Here is a 22,785-nt window from a genome sequence, read left to right on the forward strand (position 1 = left end):
CCCAACATGAGGTGCGTTCCCCGGCGTTTTGCCTCTGCTCATCCCGGAAGAAATTTGACCAGCGGTAAGGACTTGCGGCTGACCTACCTGACAGAGTTGAAACGTGCCACTTTTGCTCTAGGCCTGTTTACCCTAGCAAGGGTATCCAGTTTGTTAGAAATGACGCCAAGGCATTCCGGTTTTGCAGAAGCAAATGATAAGTCCCCCAGCCCCGCCCAGTCTTATCAGGTTTAAGCTAACTTTTACCACCCATCAGAACTTCAAGGCTAAGCGGCAACCGAGACGTGTGAAGTGGACCAAGGCCGGTCGCGCTGCCAAGGGCAAGGAGATGATTGTCGACTCGTCGCTGGTGCTGTCCCAGTTCGCCAAGAAGAGAAACGTCCCCGTCAAGTACGACAGAAACCTGGTTGCGGCGACTATCAAGGCGATGGAGAGAGTGGAGGAGATCCGGCAGCGCAGGGAGCGTGTGTTCACGAAGCGTCGTTTGGCAGGCAAGCTTGCGCGGGACCGCAAGCGCGAGGCGGATCGCAAGGTGGTTATGGAGGGCGAGCATCTCATTCGCAAGGAGCTCCGCGAGCGGGAAGAGGGACAGCCGTTGGTGGCCGAGACTGCCAAGGCAAGCAGACTGCACGGAGAGGAGCGTCTCAGACAGAAGAAGAAGACCAGAATGTTGGTGGATGGAACTACTCAGGAGGAGATGGATGTCGACTAAAGGGCTATGCGTTTCTTACGTTTCTTTCTCTCCGGCCATGTAGTCGGGTTCGATACCTTGAGGTTATGATGGAGTTGGGTTTGTTCTGTTGTTTCAAGCTTTTCCTATCCAAAAGTATCCAGTGGTCTCTGGGATGAACTTTCATGTCCAAATTATTGCTTTCTTTGCAGGTATATTGACTTAATCATACAAAGACGTGCTCTATAGAATTACCCGTTGTGTGTAGGGCTAGTGGATCGGAGGACAGTGCTCATAGGTCTTCTGGGACCAAATAGGCATTATCAAGCACAGAACTCCTATACAATCCTAGCAAGAGCACTCTAATTGTAAAGAGTAACTTGCATTAGGACCCTCCTATGGTATCACTACTTTAGTAGGCTATCTAGTGCATAATCTCAGCATTCCCCACCAGGTGCTGCTACCGTCATCACCACCACCCGCTTCCAGCATCTACCCTCTCCAAGCCATAAACCATAGACAGAGAGTTGAAGAGTGACATCAGCATATGATCTCGACCAAATTGTGCACTCTTCCAAGCACAACCAGGATTACTGATGGGTTTTGAGGTCCACCGACTTCCTTTGGGTTCTGGCCGGCGGCGGCGGTGGGCAGATGAGTCAGCCGGCGAACGGAAGGACGAAAAACGCAAGAAGGCGGGAAAGCGCGTGAGCGAACTTCACAGGCGACCTCAGCTCCCCCAAGAGCTTTCCACCTTCCCCGCCACCTCCGTTTCAAGAAAAGCCTCTATGGCCGCATCAGCCTCGAGGTGCCATTGAATTCTCAGAACTCCGCCGCGCCTTTACCTTAGCCTCCGGGCTCATCATCCTCGACCATGGCCTCTCTGCTCCGGCGGCCTGGCAACCTTGCTCGATATTCGAGGAGAGCCGCAGACTGCCTTTACCGCACAAGGCCGCTCTCTGCACACGCTCCGCAGTCAAGACTGTCAGCCCTGATTATCGCACACCGAGCCAGGACCTTCGCTACCCAGCCCTCCGGTGGACCGAACCCCCCGAACGACAATGGCAACAACAAGAACACGGGCTCATCAACCGGGCCCGGGAATAACGGCGGAGACCCGAAGAAGCCGGAAGAGACGAATGTGCTCACCAAGGAACAACAGAAACATTTAGACGAATTCATCGCACATTTGAAAGATCGGTCACCACGGAGTCAACATGAGATGCTCGACGACGTGAAACTGCACGTTGAGAGGAACGGATTACCTCCGCCGGTGAAGGAATTCATCGATAACCATATCGCCACCGGGCGTCCTGCCTCCCTTATGACATATATGCGTTTGATGCGCGACCTGGCATCTTACCTCGATGAGATCGCTCGTGGCGTAGCGCGGATCGAAAGCGAGCGAATGATGAAGGAAATCGAGGAACTGGAGAAGAAACATGCAGAGGAAGGAAAGCAACCAGGGAAAGAGGGAGAAAAGGATCGGGAAGGGAAGAAGGACCAAGGACAAGACAAGAAGCAGAAGGACCAGAACCCATTTGGCAAGAATCCGCCGGACCCTAAAGACATGGTTGTTTTCAAGCTCGACAACATCTATTTCTGGGCGGGCTTGATTGTCAGTTACTATATCTATCGCAGTTTCTACCCGAGCGAGAACAGCAGCGATATCACATGGCAGGAGTTCAGGGCAAACTTCCTCGACAGGGGCTTGGTTGAGAGGCTGACCGTCATCAACAACACCCGGGTTCGGGTCGAACTTCACCGTGATGCGGTGGCTCAAGTCTACCCCGATTCACCTGCTGCTCACCCTGGATTCTACTACTACTTCACCATCGGATCCGTCGACGGCTTTGAGCGGAAATTGGAGGAGGCCCAGCAGGAACTTGGTGTCCCTAGTGCTGAACGCATTCCTGTCAACTACCAGGGTGAAGTCCCTTGGGCTGCGACACTCATAAGCTTCGGTCCCACGGTTCTTCTCTTGGCGGGTGTGTATTTCCTGTCGAGGCGTGCAGGTAGCGGAGGTGGTCAAGGTGGCATCTTTGGCATTGGCAAGAGCCGTGCCAAACGTTTCAACCAGGAGACCGACATTAAGATCAAGTTCTCCGACGTGGCCGGTATGGACGAAGCCAAGGTGGAAATCATGGAATTCGTCAGCTTCCTGAAGAACCCGGAACGTTTCCAGAAGCTTGGTGCTAAGATTCCCCGTGGTGCGATCCTCTCGGGTCCTCCGGGTACCGGTAAGACGTTACTTGCCAAGGCCACAGCTGGTGAATCCGGCGTGCCCTTCTTCAGTGTCAGTGGTTCAGAGTTCGTCGAGATGTTCGTCGGTGTCGGTCCTTCCCGAGTTCGTGATCTGTTTGCCAACGCGCGGAAGTCGACGCCCTGCATTATCTTCATCGATGAAATTGATGCTATCGGTAAATCAAGAGCGAAGTCCAACTACGGCGGTGGCAACGATGAGCGTGAGAGCACCCTCAACCAGATTTTGACCGAAATGGACGGTTTCAACACTTCCGAGCAAGTGGTGGTGTTGGCTGGTACGAACAGGCCCGACGTTCTCGATCAAGCTCTGATGCGCCCTGGACGATTTGATCGGCACATCTCTATCGACCGGCCTACCATGGATGGTCGTAAGCAGATCTTTGGCGTTCACCTGAAGAAGATCGTGACGAAGGAGGACATGGAATACCTGCAAGGAAGACTTTCGGCTTTGACTCCCGGTTTTGCTGGTGCTGATATTGCAAACTGCGTCAACGAAGCCGCTTTGGTTGGTAAGTACACAATTTCCTGAAATAGCTTTCCTATTCCATCAGTTTTATACTAACCAGCTTCTGTACAGCGGCCCGTGAAAACGCCGATCATGTCACCATGAAGCACTTCGAGCAGGCCATTGAACGTGTCATCGGTGGCTTGGAGAAGAAGTCTCTTGTTCTTTCTCCCGAGGAAAAGCGCGTTGTGGCCTACCACGAGGCCGGACATGCCATTTGTGGATGGTACTTCCGCTGGGCTGATCCTCTTCTCAAGGTTTCCATCATTCCCCGTGGCCAAGGCGCTCTGGGTTATGCCCAATATCTGCCTGCCAACGGCGACACCTACCTGATGAACGGAAACCAGCTCATGGACCGTATGGCCATGACCCTGGGAGGACGTGTCAGTGAGGAACTGCACTTCGACACCGTCACTAGCGGAGCCAGCGACGACTTCAACAAGGTCACCCAGATGGCCACCGCCATGGTGACGAAGTTCGGTATGTCATCAAAGCTACGCTACATCTACTACGAGGAGGACCCGAAGAGCCAGATGCACAAGCCTTTCTCCGAAGAAACGGCTCGGGATATCGACGCTGAAGTCCGCCGCATCATCGATCAAGCCCACCAGCAGTGCCGCGACCTCCTGACCAAGAAGAAGAAGGAAGTTGGCATCGTGGCCGAGGAACTCCTCTCCAAGGAAGTCCTCAGCCGCGACGACATGATCCGTCTTCTGGGCCCTAGGGAGTGGCCTGAATCCAACGAGTTCGCCAAGTACTTCGACGGCCGCGGCGGCGCCACCATCGCTCCCCCTGAGCCCACGGAATCCACTGAAGGCAAGGACGGCCGCGACTCTACCCCTATCCCCCCATAGATGATGCAAATCCTCAGTGGAAATCCTTGAATACTATTCTTCTCTCCCAAGAACATCATCACTCACGGCTGACGAAAGGTGCGGCGAGGCGGGGGTTTTTGCATGCTTGTCTTCTTACTCATATCATATATCGTTGTCCTTTTTTACTTCCTCGTTTCCTCGCTTGGGTTTTGTACTTATTTATCTTTCGTGTGTGCGTGTTAACTCGGAGCATCTCCTTTCTAACAATTTCCCTCTGTTTTCGCATCCCATCCGTCTGTTGTTTGTTACCTTCCAAGTTGTCGCCATAAATATTAGGACTATGACCCTTTTTCTGTGTTTCCTGCGTGCTTGGTACTTTGCTCCGGAGTTACCTCCCCCACTTCTCTACTCCTTTCCCTATACCTCTTGGACATCTATCCCAGCGGTCAACCATCCGTCACTTGATATCTCTATCATCACCGCCTGGCTTCTCCCTTTTTCTTTCTCGTTCGCTTTCTTGAAGAAAGTGTTCGGTGTATTGTATTGTACTGTATAGTAGGTAGCTATTTTATATTGGTTTTCAAATATAGATGGTAGGCGAGTTCAAATTATATTTCAGTATGGCTCAAGTGACATCGTAGGCCGTTGTGAAGTGTAGCGTTATTATACTAATGAATAGAATTGATTAGAGTCTGCAATACAACATTTGTCTTGCAATTTGGAGACTAGAAGGCGTGCTGTTAGTCAAGCACAAGGGGCCAGCCCAATCGCCGCGTGCTTCTTCAGTGATGGAACTTTTTCATAAATTCGACAAGGATATCAATAACTGAACATGACAGAATATATATGCAAACAGCAGAATAATATATGTTTTCCAGAAGATCCAACACCAAGAATTATGTACTCCAAAATAACTCGAAAATATCAAATGGAACCGCAACCAATAGAAGAGACAAACACCCAGAACCGAAACAAAGGCAGATTAATGTGAGCGGCACATCAAGTATCTCCCATAATCACTGGCTCTTCTTGTCCGCCTCATGAGTCTGCTCGCTCTCGGGCTGCTCAGTGACAGCCTTGCGAGCCTTCTTCTTGCTGCTCTTGTACTTGGGCTTGGCCGAGAAACGGGGAATGAAGCGTCCCACGCGAGCCTGGTATTCCTTGTACTCAGGGTACTTGCCGGCGCTGATCGATTCGGTGAGACGAACGCTACCCTGGAAGATGAGCAGAAGGCCCAAGGCACCAATGCCGGTCCACTGGACGTAGGATTCGGTGCGGTAGCAGTTCCAGAGGTACAGAGTGAGCCAGATGGCCTGCTCACAGAGGAAGTTGGGGTGACGAGACAGGGACCAGAGACCACTGACGACGAATCCGCGCTCCAGATCCTCAGGCTCATACTGTCCCTTGTACTGGTCAGGGATGCGGGCAGTCTGCTGGTAGTTGTGCTTGGCAGTCTGGAAGTTCCATTGCTGCTGATCGGCGAAGTACTCGATGATAATGAAGAAGAAGGCCACCCGGGAGAAGACAAGGTCCGGAACCTCGAAGGACTTGTGGTCCGACAGACGCGAGAGAAGGAGGAAGTTGTAGGTCGGGGCGGTGATCAAAAGCAGGAGCAAGGACTGCGTCAGGCTGATGAAAACGATGTTGAAAATGAAGAAGACAAAGCGGTTGTTAACCTTGGAGCGGACGATTTGCCAACGGTAGTCTTCCGAGCCGATTGAGTAGCCACCACGGCGCCAGTAGTTGAACGTCAAGCGGGCCTGGGCAGGTTAGCAGGGGCGGATATAATGTACAGAAAATCATGGTAACTCACACTCCAAATCAAGGTGATGGCCGCGATAGTATCCAAGCTCTGAGTCTGGAGGCCCGACAAGCGGGCCCAAAGAGCAAAGTGCACATTATAGATGGACGGCAGGATACTCCAGAGCCGATCAACTTGGGAGTAGTTCCGGTTGATCTCCGAAGCGATGACAAACAGAACTGATAGAGCTAGACTCAAGAAGAGGGCCGAGATGAAGGGATTCGTGGAGAGGTAAATGTCCTTGAGGATGTTCACATCCTTGGCTGCGGCTGCAAGCTGCAGTCGCTCGGGAAGCGCCGTGATTTGCGACAAGAAGGGTAGGACAGTGTGGCTGAAGGAAGCACAGTCCACGACAGACTTGACGTCAGGGAGGGGTAGCGTCATCTTGGTCAGATGCACTGAAGGAAAGGATTTTAGTTAGCTGGTTGCTGCTGGGGTGACAGGGAAGCTTCTCGCATGTGAGTGGAAGCAAGACAAGGCCGGGTTGTGGATGGAGTCAAAACAATTACCACAACAAGCTGGCCGGGAAGCGTGACCGAGCAACCGCCTGTGGATGCCTGATTCAGGCCTGCAACTTGTCCCAATCCGGCCATGATGGGGAGCTCGGGCCACTACTAAGCCTCAGGCAGTACATATATTTTCAGGCACAAAGGCACCCTACCACCCGTGACTCGCGTCTTTTTCGCGTCTACAGCGACAAAGTAGATGATTAGTATGTGAGTTTGTCCACTTCGCCATAAAGATCAACACTCTTTATTTCGGTTGCGCTCTGAAAAGGAGCATCGGTCATGGGCACACCTTAGCCTTCCTGATCAACTCAGGCAATTGCTATGACAACGCAAAGGGTGCTATGCGTGGCAGAAAAGCCGGCCATTGCTAAAGCCGTGGCCCAGCACTTGTCCGGCGGCTCCTTTCAAACAGTAAGTGGCTCGGTGCCGGGACTTGCCAATACCTCCTGAGGGTTACGGTTGCTGAAGTAGCTGTACTGTAGATAGCCATCCGAGGGAATCAATATGTGAAAAACTATGTATTCGATTTCAATTTTGGTGGCCCTTGGGGCACTTGCTCTGTGACCATGACCAGCGTCATTGGACACTTGACTGGTCTAGATTTTGAACGCCAATATAGAACTTGGCTGTCCTGTCCCCCATCAGCCCTCTTCGAAGCTCCAGTACACGAGTCTGTGGCTGACGTATGTATATCTGCGCATCTTCGCGAAGGTCTGATATAAACCCCATGCTAATACCTGGCGGCAGGATAAAGTAGCTATTGCGAAGAACATCCAAGAACAGGCCCGGAGATGCAAGGCTCTCTTTATCTGGACAGACTGTGATCGAGAAGGTGAGCATATAGGAACGGAAATCCGCAAGCAGGCAAAGGAAGGAAACGCTCGCATCGTCATCAAAAGGGCAAGGTTCAGTAATACAGAAAAAGCGTGAGACCACCTCCTTTTCAGCTGACTTGCAGTGCTGATCTCTGGGTAAAAGCCATGTGCTACATGCTGCTCGATCACTGATCGAACTTGATGACCTCCAAGCAAACGCTGTTGCGGCCAGAATCGAACTGGATCTCCGGATCGGTGCGGCATTCACTCGTCTGCAAACGCTTCAGTTGAAACCTCTTTCTGCGGCGCTTCAAGATACTATCATAAGCTATGGTATGGTTCTATCCTTCCTTGTACGAGCATTTCTGACTACCGACCAGGATCCTGTCAATTCCCGACACTGGGGTTTGTAGTTGATCGTTATCTTCGCGTCAAGAACTTCAAGCCTGAGACGTTTTGGGGAATCAAAGTTATGCACACCCGGGACGACATCAAGGTCAATTTCCTCTGGAAACGTGTTCATCTTTTTGACAGGGCTGCGGTGACGGTGATGCTCGAGCGGTGTCTCATGGCAAAGAAAGCCAAAGTCACCAAAGTCACCCAAAAGCCTACCAGCAAATGGAGACCTCTACCTTTGACAACAGTGGACCTTCAGATGATGGGAAGTAGATATCTCCGCATGGACAGTCAGACAATCATGAAGGTAAGCCGTGTCGTATGTCATATGTTCGAGCAATGGCTCACACAGTGTAGGTCGCGGAAGCCCTATACACGAAGGGTTTTATCAGTTACCCACGTACCGAAACAGATCAATTTGATAAGGGCATTGACTTGAAAAAGCTCGTTGAGAAGCAGCTACCTGACGGAAACTGGGGTCAATATGCTCGACAGTAAGCATCCCTCAAGCATGTCTTTCTGCACTGCTAACATTTGAAGTCTGCTGGACGGCGCATTCAAGACTCCACGATCAGGTCGACACAACGATCAAGCCCACCCACCTATACACCCTATTTGCTGGGTCGCACCCACGGCTCTTACGGCCGACGAGAAGAAAGTCTACGAGTTCGTCGTCCGTCGCTTCCTTGCCTGCTGCTCCGAGGATGCCAAGGGTCAGTCGACGGAAGTCGAGATCCAATACGGCGACGAGTTCTTCCACGCCAAGGGCCTCTTAGTTCTCGAACGAAACTATCTAGATGTCTACGTCTACGACAAGTGGGAGAGTAGTCAGCAACTGCCAAACTTCCAGATGGGTGAAATGTTTGAACCCACTGAAGCCAAGATTTTCGACGGCAAAACCACACCTCCGAACTACCTCACCGAACCGGAACTTATTGGCCTGATGGACGCTAATGGAATTGGTACGGATGCTACCATGGCGGAGCACATTGCTAAAATTAAGGAAAGACAATACGTTGCCGTTCATTCGCGTGGGAGCGGTCGAAATGCAGTGAAGGAGTTGATCCCCACCCGATTGGGCATTGCTCTTGTAGAAGGATATGATAATGTCTTCGCCGGTATACCGGATAGCCCTTCCCTGAGCAAACCCTTCCTTCGGAAGGAGATGGAGCTGCGAATGCGGGAAATTTGCGCCGGCAGGCGGACACGACAGCAGGTTGTGCAAGAGAGTCTCGACATGTATCGGGAGGTATTTGTGCACACGCAGCGGCGGATCAATAGGCTGAAGGATGCCTGTCGAAAGTACCTGAATGAACAGGAAACTTCCTAACTTTGCCGAACAAAAGTATTGTCTCGAGCAGCTGATTATGATACCCCTGGCTGGTGAAGTTTAATGAACTGTATATTCCCGTCTGGCATTGGAAAGTTTTATTTCTTCCTTATAATTCAGGTCGCTACGCAAATGTCTCCGATATGTTGGATCTTTGCAGCAGCAACTCACATGCAACTTTGTCTTTTGTACAATCCGAAAGCAACAAAATCCACATATCTGCACTCTGTATACATCGAATTTGGCATTGCCGGGAATACTACGGTACATGCCGCCTTCAAAGCCCATCCAGAAAACAGACACATCGACTCCGCTTCTGAGAAGGGTTAGTAGAATACAACTTAACAAGTCAAAATCCAGCTATAAAGATACCTCTACCTTTCAACTCAGACATTTCACCTTCTTCATCCTCAGTCTCCCACCTACCCACCTACCCATCCCTCTTCATCTACCACATTACCACAACTTATCAACAATGTTGGTCTTAAAGCTCATCGAATCCACCACCATGGATTTCCGCAACCTATCATTCACTCTCCTCCTGCTATCCACTACAGTCATGTTATATTTCAGGGCTCTATTAGCGCATCCCATCTACATTATTAGCACCCCGGAATCAGTGCAGATTGCAGAACCAGCGCCAACCGACGCTCTCGCCTTCCTCGACGAGCCCGTCTTCAAACCACTGGCATCTCACATAGCAGACCACCCATATCCGTGGCGTGATAAACGTCCATTCCAGGAGACCAATTATGCGTTGCTCATGGGTGCAGTTCAATCTCTTCTTGAGGCTGAGGTTGACGAGGGAGAGGATGGTGTGGGTTTGAACGAGGGTCATGGGCAACAGGACGTCGTTGAGAGTAACTCGTCCGAGACATATCTTCTCTGGGTTGGGGATAAAGATGATGAGAAGGGGACTTGCGCTTAGCAAAAGCGCTCAGAGAAGTAGAGAAAGTGAAGATGGTCCTTCGAGACCTGGATTTGTGAGACGTTTATTTTTGGAAAATGGGTTTAAAATTCACTGTGACGGGATGTTCCTACGATTATTGCCAAAGGGATTTTGGGTTATATGTCTGTCCATATTAATGTTAATGAAGCGTTGCTTATGAGAGTAATCATTTTCACATACGTACCTGTTGTCGTAAAGTCCCAGTCAAGGTTTACTTATCAGCAGCCAACTTGATAAGTTGGTGATAATGCTTTATAGCGGGAAGTGCCTTCAGCTTCTCAACCAAAAACAAGGGATAACCCGTCATATATAGGCTAAATCTATAGTATCTTTTTGTATTTTTGGATTCGGATGAAATAACAGACAGGTAGATCAAATACGTGCATTGCGAGGGATGATGCTAAGCTAAAAGTGTACATTGGTCATACCCCGGGGGTAAGCAGTAATTTCTGAATATTACAGCGCTCAGGCAACTTGAACCAAATATTGCCACCAGAGTACATTACAATTCTCTGATAAGGTTCAGAAATAAGAGCTTACAATTATGTGGCAGAAAAGGGAACTTGTACGAGTAAGTATGTACAATATGGCGATTTGAAAAGATATGTCTGCACGATATACTGCTTGGTTGATCATTTTACGACTCACTGTATAGCTAGAGAAACCTGGTTGGTCTCTATCGAGCTACACGGATATATAGAAGAGCAGACTATATAGATTTCAATATAGGCTTGTTACTACACATTAGTAACGACCAGGCGATAATAGGTAGCTCAGCCTAATATAGATACTTTCTTCCTGTATGTACCGGTGGCGGCATATTTTACATTATGTAATCAAAAATATCAGCGAACTGGGGTTATAGCTCAGTGGTAGAGCGCTCGCTTTGCATACCTACAGCGAAACTGCGAGAGGTCAAGGGTTCGATCCCCTTTGACTCCATCTTTTTTACTACCACCACCTTCACCTTAGAATATGGGGATTTTCCTATTCTATCTCTCTATTATTATTTCCTTGCTTTTTCTTCTCTAAAGGAAGCTGGATTTGTTTTTTTTTTTTTTTTTTTTTTTTTTTTTTTTTTTTTTGTATTTTTGATTTTTTATTTTTATTTATATTTTTTTTTCTTTATCTGGCCATCTGCAATTAATCCCAGAATTCGTTTGTGGCTGAACTGTTCTGAGTTTTAATATTGACTTATTAATAACAGACACTGCGTTTATAGAGCACTGTCTTTATACTTTTACCCTATGTCTCTTCTCATCAGGAAATCTACGTCCCAAACTAGGGTAGTTTATGCAGAGGGAAACTTTGGATCATCTATGTACTCAGCTAATTCCCTTGATGAAAGCTGCCAGCCTCTCCTACTTCTACTATGTAGGAAACACAAATAAGTGTCAGAAGATATCCACGTCAAGGAAAAAGCACATACACACATACAGCGTTAATTGGGAACTGCCATTAGGCTACCTAGTTCCTGTCTGGTACTTGCAGAACCTTACATCCTACAATCACATCCGCTTGAGCTTATATGCCTCCTCAATTAAAGTCAGGAATGAGCGTCTCTAAAGACCAATCAGTCCAAATGGAGTTATATAAGTGCGTTGTAATCCCTAAGTATCCAAAAGGGAAAGAGAGCGAAACACAGGCGAATAACTCTCAACTACCTCGATCAAGGGCTCCCTCCCTGCTCCTGGAAATACCCACGCAAGACCAACCCATCACGATGGACCCTTTTAGCATCAAAAGGGTTCCCTACATCGTGTTATGCAACATCATCCGACAAATCCCCGACTGGGTGACGCTGGAGAACCTCATCGAAGCGTCCCCACGTATCCGGGAGATCTTCGAACCAGGCAAGAATCCCAACGAAAGGGCGGAGCCCGCAGCAACGCACATAGTCGACATCATCCTAAAGGGTAACCCTATAACAAAGGGCCATCTATACCGTCACTTCTGGAGAGTCACCGAACTAAAACAATTAACACCAGAAGAGCTCCAGGAGTCATTCAGTGAAGCACGTTCCTCTCTCCGAAGAAGTGGTCTAAACGAAGGAGAGCCTGAACGACGCAGCCTAACAGAATTCCTCGCCCGCCATAAGCCTCCCACTTCTATATCCCGAGCCGTGTTATGGGAGATGGTACATATCGCGGCCAATATCCAACGATTAGCTTGTGCGTGTTTGACATTCCTTGGGGGCCTGCTACAAGCTCATTTTTACTGGAACGCGAGGTTCCACGCAATGAAGGAACTGGATCTGAGCCAGCCCTCATGGGAAGAGGAATATCGCGTTTATCGCGCCTTGTGGCATTTGCAACTATATTCTGTGCTGCATAAGGGAGAAATCCTCCCTGTGGATGTGGATGGCCATATTGTGTGCGTCCGCGGCCAGTATCAGCCCGAGGTTGCTACCTGGGATTTACTTCCAGGGGTTGCCCGCGTTGAGATTCAGACTGTGTCCCAGTGTCTTTTGAACCTTGTCAATGGGAATCATAATCTAAATCTGAATGGGTGGAGAGAATGGGCTAAATGGAAGAAGTGGTATCCGCTTGTTACTGAGTTGCCTGATGCATCTCGGCTTGAGTTTGGGTTTCCGACTCGGAGTCCTCCGCCCCAGCCTGGTTGTTTGCGTGGTGTGATTGATCCTTTTGTTGAGAGGCTTAAGGAATATGCGGTGCAGAATAAGCTTTTATTTCAAGAAGTCGGGGCTCGAGTTACCTCATAGTTGGCATATTCCAGGGAATAGGATGATTGGGTTGATGATGTGGGATGTTCGTCGGTTGAATAACTCGGGGTTGTGGCCGCTGCGTTATTAGTGTATGTGTAATTAGATTGTGCTAGGAGTTTGCCGGATATTGGGGACTGGTGTTATCGCTAATCCTCCATGAAGCATACAGTATAGAAAGGCTGCAGACGAGCCGCACCTTCCTAGTCAGGAATAGAATCTACATCATCCGTCTGTCTCCCGTTCGATAACGTTGTATCAAATACAACATCATCCTACATCTTGAAGATCATCGAGCATAGCTCATTACTACTAGATTAGAGGTACGTTGTGGCCTGCTGAAATAACACGTTGACATTATTTCTACAGTATTGCAAGGATTTAAGGGACATTTTACTGATATTATCACATAGCATGGGCAACCATCCAAAGAAATTTTTTTTTCTAGTATAAAGTACAAAAAGCACACAATGACAATTTGAGGGAAATGATGGGGTTTGTTTGGGGACCATTTAAACAACAGACAACCACAGAAGACACTCGGAACACTAGATCAAGCATACAAAACACCCAGTCACAATCAGTACCAGCCTAGTTCCCCTTCTCACCCTTAGGATGCCAGCTATCGTAATTAACAGGCCCCTCCTTAACATCCTCCTTCTTCTCATAGCAGTGGATGGTGAAATGCTTCTTATCAGCAAGTTCCGGGACAATCAGCATTTGCTGACGGCTGCGATCTCTACCGTGAGGCATGATCGAGAAACGGAGAGAGCTCGATGGCTTCTCGTTAAGGCTTTCGATGTATTCGTCGATTCGCTTCTCATCTTTCTGGTTCCACATTCTCTGGTTGTGTTGGTTCTTCTCGGGGATCCAGACTTTGGGGATTTTGTCGAAGGCTGCTTGGTCTGCTTTGATAACGCAGTACCTAGAAAAACATATCAGCATGAAAATCATAGGATATGTGTTATTTTGTGTTACATACCAGGCATCAGGAGCAGCCAGCGCCTCATACTCATCACGGGAAGGAGAGGTGTACACTCCTTTACCAATCTGGGCACCCCACATTACATGACCGTGGTCAAAGTAGAGGCCATCTTTGTTGTATTTTTCGGCTTGAGTCTAATACAAAGGGGAATTTTTAGCTCTGAACATAATGACTGGTGAGGTATCAAGTAAAGGCCTACCTTATCAGCACGGCGGAAGCCAACGGTGATTTCTCCACGTTTGCCCAGGTCAACAGGAGAGGCTACGCTGCAGGCAGCCAATGTCGCGACGAGAAAGTTTGTAAAGCTTGAGAAGTGCATTTTGGATATTTGGGGACAGAATAGATTTCTTGGACTTGTAAGTTGATTGCGAGTGGTTATGTTGTGAGTGATTATAGAGATATCCGGGGAGAAATCTTCGCTTTTTTATATCTGTGTCAAGCTCTATAGTATCAATTTTGGATCAGAATGTTCCTGGCTGGTTGCTTATTCTGAGCACAGCCATGCTATACGTGAAGATCATGCTTGCACCCATCCCACAGGGCTAGGGGGGGCCAATCCTTCCATCCTTCAGGTATATAGCTCAGCTACACTATTGACTGAATATACTAGTAATCAAAGTCAGCCTTGACGACGACTAGGGAAATACTAATATTTGGACCCTGAATATTCGAATCCAACGTGAGATACCTGCAGCCTGTCATCTTACTACATTCGATGGCCGAGGACATGATAGGAATTGTTAGAAGCCTTGACGAGTAGTAAGATGGTAGGTCTTTCTAAACCAGCCACAACAAAAAGATAATGTTATATGTCATAAATATTGTTCTTAAAAAACTAATAGTCATAGAAACATACATTGAATTCATGCATCATGTTGTTGGTATTGATGAATTGTACTTATTGGCATGGTTGAGACTGCTATAAGTTAGTATTCACATGTCAGGGTCGATCGCCTGGGCGGGTTGGGGGCCAACCTGTCAGAGCCCCCATCTCGACAGCCCTAAAAGGCTTACGTTCTAGGCTGAAGCGTTCCTGAGACCCTGAAACTAGCGGCTTGGGGGCCGGTCCATACTGAAAAAGCTGGACCCTGACAAACGGCCCCAGTTACAGCCACAGGGCGAGCTACTGATCTGCATTCTCGGAACAGGTTTTCCTTTTGTAGAAATGTTGGAAGAGTGTAAAGGGTGGAATAATGCCAATTTAGTTGAGCTGGGCTGTGTCTACTGGTTCAGGGTTCAGGTCAGACCCCACCTATAGTCCGAAGACTACTAAGAATCCTGTGGATCATTAGCAACCAACCCCTCCCATGTCTTATATTATCTCATCTTTCTCTATCTCCCTCCCTCCCTCTTTTCTTCTCCCTTAATAAACAATTGGAATTTTATTCTCCATAATAATCACAATAATTCGAAAATTTGAAAGAAAGCCATTTCCCTCAACCTCCATCTACTATGTGCAAAACCGACACTGCGCTCTCCATCCTCTGTGGAACATGGAATCTAGACTCTGAAGAAGAGATCCAAATGATATTTCACGAGAACGGCACGGGCGAAGTGAGTTTATCTGATATTCTAGACACCCTCCACTATTGCTAATAAGCACAGATAATTCTTCGTCATATATTCAACGCGTGGATCGCTGCTGAGACCGAATGGAAGTCACTTGGCCCTGAGTCACTCGACCAGATTTCCGTCAGCGACAGCGACACTACCTCTCAAACAGAGGCACAAGTTCTAGCGCACTTCGATCTAGAGATAACACTCACAAAACGCGCCATCACAACACGCGGCCCAACAGATGGCTACATCTTAAACGAAGAGAATCTCATCGACGCCGCCTTCCTCCCTAAGAGATACTCCGTCCGGTTGGAAAAAGGCTCGTTCAAAACAGCCTTCGAGCGGACAGCGGGACCGGTGCGTCCGTGGCGCCAGTCGTACGCTTATCAGCTGGTTTTTGATAAATCGCCGTATCCACCGCTGAATGAATGGAAGGATCCAGAGGAGGCGCCTGAGCCGCCGTTTTTGCCGTTTGAGGGGTGGAGGGAGTTTTGTAGTCGGGCGTTGCCGAAGGATGAGCAGGCATAGATTATGGGGAGGTGTTGTAGATAGTTTGGTTAAACAATTATCGATTTTCTATCTAACAAATGCATCAATGACAGCCGAGGCCCCACTCTGAACAACCTTAATAGCATTGCATAGTATACCCTCCAGCTCTAATACCTTACTAACTCTAGCTGTATGGATATGGATATCACTAGCAGCTCTAGTAATTCTAGAGTAGTCAAGACTAGGGTTGAAGGAGATATTCATTATGTTTGTTAACTCTAGATCCTAAGCCATCTACATAGACAAGAAGTATTAAGCATCTAGGTACATTCCAGCCTATCAAATAATTAGTAAGGAGGCAAGGCAATAAGAAGGGAGATAGGTACCTTTATCGTCAAGCATAGTAATAAGAATAGGAAGCCCATATTAATACTAAATCAAGTGTACATAAGAACACTAAATGAAAACTACATGAGAAGATTGAAATTATCATTATATATACAGCTTTTTATAGACAGATATATTAAGTAAATTATATAATTCAATCCGCTTCCTATTGGATCTGCTGGTAATAAATACTAAAGATCGTATTTGTCTGACGGCTGCTATTATCTGCCATATCTGTTTGTTTATTTGCTTTGCGCCCCGCGCGGTTTTTGCACCACTAAGGTCTTCCCATATCACATTTTCTTTTCTTTTTTTCTCTCATTGTCTTATTACATTATTGGCTACTTGGTCAAAACTGTATTGATATGAAACCATACATAATTTATTTTAGCAGGTTTTAAGAAGACGTACGGTGTTGGTAATAAAGGATGAAAGAACCGAACGGGCGGGTAAGAAAAGGCCTTTTGTCAAATGCAGCCTTTGTTAAGGTAGTAGAGTGCGAACACATCCTGCCTGGTACCTGGGGGCTTAAAACTCTGTTGAAGCCCCTTTCGTATTAGTAGATACATCTAATTCGTGGCTAGACAGCAACCAAGACATTTTGCTCATACGCTTATCCCGAGACATTCTCCTGATCCCCCTATCCAAATATTAATCTATCACACTTCAGGTGCATACAATGGAACAAGATCAGCAAGGACGTCGGAGGAGCATACGCATCATTGAAAAGACACTGAAAAGCGAAGCCAACACAGAGAAGACGCCAGCTTCAATTTCCAAAAAGAAAGGCCGTCAGCAAAGTGCTCTTGTCCAGACGAGCGAACGGAAGAAACAAGACATCACGGGGAAACATAACTCTTTAAGACGGACACAAAAGCCTCAAGCTAATACAGCAAGACGAGCATCGAAGAGGACGGCACCACAAAAGACCGCCAACGTAGCCAAACGTGGCCGTCGAAAGAAAGCACAGGGTGTAGCCAGTACAAGGAAGCAACCTAAGCAGGAAAAAGACCAGCATAAAAGGGTATCGTGTGAGCACTTGCGCACTTGAAATGCCTTAAGATACTGACTCTTATGTTTGTTATAGATACGTCCCTCGACCAAGACACAGATTAAGCGGAAGGCACAATCACCAGAACCATCATCCTTGAGCCCAGAACCGCAGTCCAAGAAACAGCGTCAAGAGCAGAACCCAGCAGTTCTGGATAGTAATATTGACCAGGAGGTGGGTCTGCGTAACTCTTGCACAACGGAGACCGGATCAAAACTAATATCATATTAGTTGCCTCTAGGAAGTGCACAATTTGAAGGGGATGCTGCTGTATATTACTGGATCAACAACGGGATTTGGCCGAAAGAAATGCCTCAATCTACCCCTAACACCCAATTATTGAATACCCACCTTGCTTCTAGGCCTCCAACCATTCCGCAAGTGACACAAACCCTCGAACCAACAACAGCGGCCAGGTCTAACCCCTATGCTACAAATGCCTGTGAAACATATCTTAGGTCTAAAGGCAGCTACATGAGAGGATCTGTTGGAGTTGCAGAAAATGATAAAACAATATGTCAAGATCTTCTTAGGAGAGAGGAATGTGAAACTCCCAGTGGCACGGCATTCGGCGACGATGCTTGTGAATATGTCCTGAACTGCTTATCAGACGGAAATGAGACTGGGGTCACTCGAATGATCAGTCAATTGATTGTTCCCTCACCAGTACTCGAGATCCATAGGGGTCGACTGCGCTCTACTCCGATATTGATTGAGAGTATAAATCAGCCTTGGAGTTGGTCGACTTCCCTTGATGAAGATACGAGCACGCGACGAAGTGCAGGGGCAAAGGAACCAATGTCATCTCTTCCAACACCGCGGCCAGACTATGCTGTGGGATTTGCAAGTCATGCATTTACCTGCAAGCAGATTCGCAAGCTTAAGCCATTACTCGGTGGGCCTAACGAGACTTCTGTTTGCAAGGGCATAGAAGATATGCTTTTCCCATTTTTAGCTTGCGAAGTGAAGTCAGTAAAGTCCACTACAGGAAATCTCATGATCGCAGAACGGCAAAATGCTCACACTCTGACTCGATGTCTCAGAGGTGTTGTTGAGCTCTTCAAATTATTAGGGTGTGAGAATGAATTACACCGGAGGATTCTTGGCTTTTCTTTTTGCCATGATCAGGAGCAGGTGCAAGTATTCGCTCATTTCCCCGTGGTCGAAACTGCAGAGCCGACTTCATATTATCGTGTCCGTATTGGAAAATGGAGCATATTAGACAAGCATAGATGGAGGTCTTACAAATTTTCAATGGCCATCTATCATGACTGGGTCCCAGCATTTTTTGCATTACTTTGTTCTGCAATTGACCGTTTACCGGATATACCTTCGGACGTTGCACCTCGCCAGTCTCTGATTCAACCCGAGAGCCCAACGGACGAAGAATCCTCGGGGGGCAAAAGTTCATTTTTAGAGGACAAGGAACTGGTTACAGATACCAAAAGGAAGCGTGGCAATCAACTTCAGTCAGTCATTGAGCGAAGGGCCTCCAGAGGCACAAAGAGGTTGAAGGAAGGATAGTAGTTGAAAGGCTGCTCTTTCTCATGGCCACCCACAACACCTTGACCATTATCGTATATATGTTCCTTCTTCTTCTTATCGTCATCATTCCGGATTTTCTAAGTTACTCAGTTTCTTTGTGTTATCAAATTGGTCAACATTTTTCATTATCTTACTAATATGTTACGGTATGGTTTTTGAGAATAATAATCGCTGCCCGGATCAAATTGCAAAAGAATGGCATGATATTCAGCACAATAGAGATATACAATACTATTTCAGTCAATCAAAGAGCAAGAAAACAGGTACTCTGTTAAGTAGTAATGTTCTCAATCCGGCGAAGCTGTTTTCTTAATTACATTTTGGACTCTGTATGCATTTACAGAAAGCGACCTGTCTATTTGACACAGACTGCCCTTAGTTATTAGCTATTATCGTTTGCAATCCAGCCGCAGAGTAAATATGTATCTTGACCCATATGCTTTAATAAGCCATGCATCACCCCAGTTGGTCAATCACAAAGCACATCTATCTTCGGCTAGCCCAATTTCTCTACGAATGTGGCTACTGGAAATGAATCCCGGACTCCTGAATACAATCTTCTAGCATACTCCTTCCATAAGAGGATCCGAAGGTAAAGTGCAAGGGCGGGCCTAATTACCTCTTCAGATCCCAAGATAGAGGTTGATGGTGGTAGGAGGTGGTAGTCAGAGACCACATAGGCAGAGGTGGCAGAGAATCAGGCGATGCCTGGCTACACTGAATGTCTCAAAGAATTTGGAAATGAACTGAATAGGGGCTGTGTCACACGATTTATTTGAATACTATATAGTATCAGCTATCTTGAGCTCTCAAACGTCTTGCTAATGCCATCCAATGACTAATATTGGGCATATTGCAGTCCTTCAATTCCCAAAAACCGATTTGGCAAGCTCCAACAGCTCAGCATGACCGATCTCAACATCCTCTTCAGATGACCCTTTTGGTCTTCCCATCAGATCCTTGAACTTTAGCTTGACTGAATCACCCTCCACATGGGGTGATCCAGCTCCATAATTCACTGTAGTCCTGGATTTTAGGACAGGCCGGTGATCATTAGGGCCTCCTTTGGACTGAGACCTAGTGTTATGAGACTTTTGATCTTCGGGGCCGTATTTTTCAAGCACAATACACTTGGTTTTCATCAACACATTGATGATCAAGACAACCTTAACCTCCCCAACGGAGTTTGCAATCCACCACGCAGCATCCTGCCGCAGACGTGGCATGGAATCGTCAGAAACTGCAGATTCAATCACGAAGGAAGGAAAGTGCCGCTTCTCAGATCGAATAGCAGGGTTTTTGAAGGCACCGTCCCCTTCTTTGATCGAGCCCCATGGTCCTTCAAATTCTGAGGCTCCGAGGGACACGAACTGATCGATATCGATGTCCATGTTAGCGAGCTTGCCTGATATATTGTAGTAGAGATTATCATGCACAGCTAAAGTGGTGTTGGTAACCACCTTGAGTACGAGGGTGCTGATTTCAGGGTAGTAGGTGAAACGGACTGCGCTGCCAAGTTTCTTTCGATGACTTTCGATAAATCGGAAGTCTTTCGGAGAAACATCTTTGAAAGATAAGTATTGACTGACATCTCCTGTTTCCAGTTTTTCGTATAGATCTGCAATGGCCTTGATTAGGGCTTGCAGGCCCTTGTAGGGTGTAGGGGGGTACTTCCTGATGAGGGCGAGCTCGGATGAGGAAGGCATTGTGGAGATATTCTGGTAAGATGGAGCAGCTGAACAAAGAAGTGAGTATAAAGGGTGAGGCTTAGGGTGATTGGGGAGTGGGCTGATAAAACCAATTGTAGGGGTGAAGCACGGCCTTAAATAATGATGAGTGACAGAGAGTATAGCTTGACAATACTATGTTATTCGTGAATTTTCGGGGTGTTCTCTGCTCATCTCCGGGGTGTGCCGTTCTTCAGTTCTGTGCAAGCACACTTCTCCAAGCAACTTTCTGAGCATAAGGCGACACCTAAGCAATGCCGGGCTTTGCCCGTAATGATCTCGAGATGATAGATTCAATCGATTTCTTATCGGCTGTTTTCATTGCCTACCTTGAATATGCTTGAGTCTATATTTGTCTTTTCATTAAACCATATTAATCAGGCTACGCCACCTTTATCAAGATGTGATGATCCCGCACTCCATCTCCTTAATTTTAATTCCATGACCCATTTACCTTTGATCTTTATAAGAACTGCAATGATCGTTGGAAGCAATGGTCCGGAACATCCCAAGTCGAAGACAACTAACCTGCAAAAGTACCAAAAGCTTTGTGCCTCTGTTGTATTTCTCTGTCTTTCACCGATTTCTGGATAATACTATATACTTCCACATTTGGTTCTCGACCATGCCGCCATCAGATGATACTCATCGTCCTTACTTGATTAATCCTGCACAGAAGCTCATCTTGATACGCTCTACTTTGATTCAGTTATTTTCCTCTCTACAGTCAAAATGCCTCGCGTAAAACAGCCCCATCAAGAAAGCTGTCGAAGAAGCGATCGCATTCGCGAAAAAGTACAGAAGGAATCAACCAACATAGAGAAGCAAGAATCTTCTTCGCCATCAAACAATTGTACAGAAGTATGTATGATGCAAGCTATTTGCTATACTACTATCAGACACTGACGTTGTGGGTATGATAGTCACAAAACAAACCACCAGCCAACATCTATGAGAAGCGAAAAGCGCCGGCACCACAGCATTCAGAAAGACAACCTAAAAAGCCTTGTCGACAGCAGAATTCTGCTGTTATAGATCCTGTAACCACTGACCAGGAGGTATGTCATTTATTACTTTTCATATAATGAAGAAGCGTAATAGGGCTGACACTACTCTAGTGGGCTCGAGCATTCATACAGACCGTCAAAGGCTCTTCCATACACTATTGGGTACAGAATAATCAATGGCCGAAGAAGCTCTTCAACAGTGTCCTAGGGTATGTTCTAATTTCGCCACCAGATAGCTCGGTAGGTACAGAAGAATATCAAGACAAAAATGAAGGAGAGAATGAAAAGAGCAATGAGAATCGTATTGAAGCCTATCTCGGTGACAAATCTTGTGTTTTACCTTAGTTGCAAGGACAGCTATCTATATGATGACAGAAACATGATTACCAAAGATGACATGGAGATGTGTCAAGGGCTATTCGGAAGGAAATGTGAGACTCCCAGAGACACACTATTAGACAGTGATGCTTGGTCCCATATCTACAATAGAATAGCTCAGAGAAACAAAACTGCATTCATTCGTTTAATGGCTCGATATATTGTTTCTTCTGCCGAGCTTAAAACATGCAGAGGTAAATTCAGCAAATCCATAAGTCTGGTTGGGAGTATAAATGAGGCTTGGACATACTCGGTTCGACTTCAGGGGGATCCCAGGTCTGCATATATTACTCTACATATTGCCTGTAAAAGCTCCACCCCTAAGTACGAGAAAAAAAGAAATACCACACAAAATCCCAGGCTTTCTTTGCTAGCGAGCCATTTATTCAGCCGGAAGGGGTAAAAAGAAGAAAAGTTAAAATCCAAAAAGATTGGAGTCAAAGGGGATCGAACCCTTGACCTCTCGCATACTTGCGAGGATGCAAAGCGAGCGCTCTACCACTGAGCTATAACCCCAGTCTTCTTGTGGCAATATAATAATTTTTAAAATATATACTATGTTTATGCTATGGATCATATTTTACCTAAATTATGCGAACACATAGACTTTTATCTGAAGTTACTTGTCATAATAGCCTACTCTGCCTGGCCAGAATTATTACGATTTTCCGAGGTTTATCTGCAATCACCTTTCGATGTATTAATAATCTTTTGCAGTCACATGTTTGCTACTAACCCTGGTTATGTTCAGTGACTAGTAGTACGGATTGTGTACTCCGTAGGTTATTTATATTGACAGATCAGCTGTCACTTACTGTGTCAAGAATCAGGAAAAAGCAATATGGAAGGTCCTGATAACTAAGGTACTTATCTTCTCCACCA

The 22,785-nt window shown here is 46.9% G+C and overlaps 9 protein-coding genes and 2 non-coding genes across 11 annotated transcripts; 7 read left to right on the top strand and 4 right to left on the bottom strand.

The window, feature by feature from the left end:
• Positions 1-6: 6 nt before the first annotated feature.
• On the top strand, positions 7-712 carry RLP24 (ATPase-activating ribosome biosynthesis protein; the record flags this gene model as incomplete). The annotated part of the gene is made up of 3 exons (XM_041684045.1): positions 7-11; positions 95-141; positions 210-712. The coding sequence occupies 3 exons, from the start codon at positions 7-9 to the stop codon at positions 710-712; spliced, it is 555 nt and encodes a 184-aa protein (XP_041538269.1).
• An 832-nt stretch (positions 713-1,544) lies between these two features.
• Positions 1,545-4,294, top strand: AFG3 (AAA ATPase afg3; the record flags this gene model as incomplete). The annotated part of the gene is made up of 2 exons (XM_041684047.1): positions 1,545-3,444; positions 3,513-4,294. 2 exons carry the CDS (start codon positions 1,545-1,547, stop codon positions 4,292-4,294), a joined length of 2,682 nt encoding a protein of 893 aa, XP_041538270.1.
• A 977-nt stretch (positions 4,295-5,271) lies between these two features.
• AKAW2_11551A (DUF1295 domain protein) lies at positions 5,272-6,440 on the bottom strand (the record flags this gene model as incomplete). The annotated part of the gene is made up of 2 exons (XM_041684048.1): positions 5,272-6,015; positions 6,069-6,440. The coding sequence occupies 2 exons, from the start codon at positions 6,438-6,440 to the stop codon at positions 5,272-5,274; spliced, it is 1,116 nt and encodes a 371-aa protein (XP_041538271.1).
• A 446-nt stretch (positions 6,441-6,886) lies between these two features.
• TOP3 (DNA topoisomerase 3) lies at positions 6,887-9,106 on the top strand (the record flags this gene model as incomplete). Its single annotated transcript, XM_041684049.1, has 7 exons — positions 6,887-6,976; positions 7,048-7,248; positions 7,313-7,491; positions 7,544-7,713; positions 7,761-8,083; positions 8,134-8,270; positions 8,317-9,106. The coding sequence occupies 7 exons, from the start codon at positions 6,887-6,889 to the stop codon at positions 9,104-9,106; spliced, it is 1,890 nt and encodes a 629-aa protein (XP_041538272.1).
• A 268-nt stretch (positions 9,107-9,374) lies between these two features.
• AKAW2_11553S (uncharacterized protein) lies at positions 9,375-10,034 on the top strand (the record flags this gene model as incomplete). The annotated part of the gene is made up of 1 exon (XM_041684050.1): positions 9,375-10,034. The coding sequence occupies one exon, from the start codon at positions 9,375-9,377 to the stop codon at positions 10,032-10,034; it is 660 nt and encodes a 219-aa protein (XP_041538273.1).
• An 876-nt stretch (positions 10,035-10,910) lies between these two features.
• On the top strand, positions 10,911-10,997 carry AKAW2_t10030S. Its single transcript has one exon. It is a non-coding gene; the product is annotated as a tRNA-Ala (tRNA).
• A 781-nt stretch (positions 10,998-11,778) lies between these two features.
• Positions 11,779-12,777, top strand: AKAW2_11554S (uncharacterized protein; the record flags this gene model as incomplete). Its single annotated transcript, XM_041684051.1, has 1 exon — positions 11,779-12,777. The coding sequence occupies one exon, from the start codon at positions 11,779-11,781 to the stop codon at positions 12,775-12,777; it is 999 nt and encodes a 332-aa protein (XP_041538274.1).
• Positions 12,778-13,368: 591 nt separating this feature from the next.
• AKAW2_11555A (uncharacterized protein) lies at positions 13,369-14,081 on the bottom strand (the record flags this gene model as incomplete). The annotated part of the gene is made up of 3 exons (XM_041684052.1): positions 13,369-13,702; positions 13,760-13,896; positions 13,962-14,081. The coding sequence occupies 3 exons, from the start codon at positions 14,079-14,081 to the stop codon at positions 13,369-13,371; spliced, it is 591 nt and encodes a 196-aa protein (XP_041538275.1).
• A 1,133-nt stretch (positions 14,082-15,214) lies between these two features.
• AKAW2_11556S (uncharacterized protein) lies at positions 15,215-15,847 on the top strand (the record flags this gene model as incomplete). Its single annotated transcript, XM_041684053.1, has 2 exons — positions 15,215-15,316; positions 15,368-15,847. The coding sequence occupies 2 exons, from the start codon at positions 15,215-15,217 to the stop codon at positions 15,845-15,847; spliced, it is 582 nt and encodes a 193-aa protein (XP_041538276.1).
• Positions 15,848-19,654: 3,807 nt separating this feature from the next.
• On the bottom strand, positions 19,655-20,497 carry AKAW2_11557A (uncharacterized protein; the record flags this gene model as incomplete). Its single annotated transcript, XM_041684054.1, has 1 exon — positions 19,655-20,497. The coding sequence occupies one exon, from the start codon at positions 20,495-20,497 to the stop codon at positions 19,655-19,657; it is 843 nt and encodes a 280-aa protein (XP_041538277.1).
• A 1,838-nt stretch (positions 20,498-22,335) lies between these two features.
• Positions 22,336-22,419, bottom strand: AKAW2_t10031A. The gene has a single exon. It is a non-coding gene; the product is annotated as a tRNA-Ala (tRNA).
• Positions 22,420-22,785: the final 366 nt, after the last annotated feature.

Source organism: Aspergillus luchuensis, chromosome 1 (assembly GCF_016861625.1).
Source record: "Aspergillus luchuensis IFO 4308 DNA, chromosome 1, nearly complete sequence".
Lineage (NCBI taxonomy): Eukaryota > Fungi > Ascomycota > Eurotiomycetes > Eurotiales > Aspergillaceae > Aspergillus > Aspergillus luchuensis.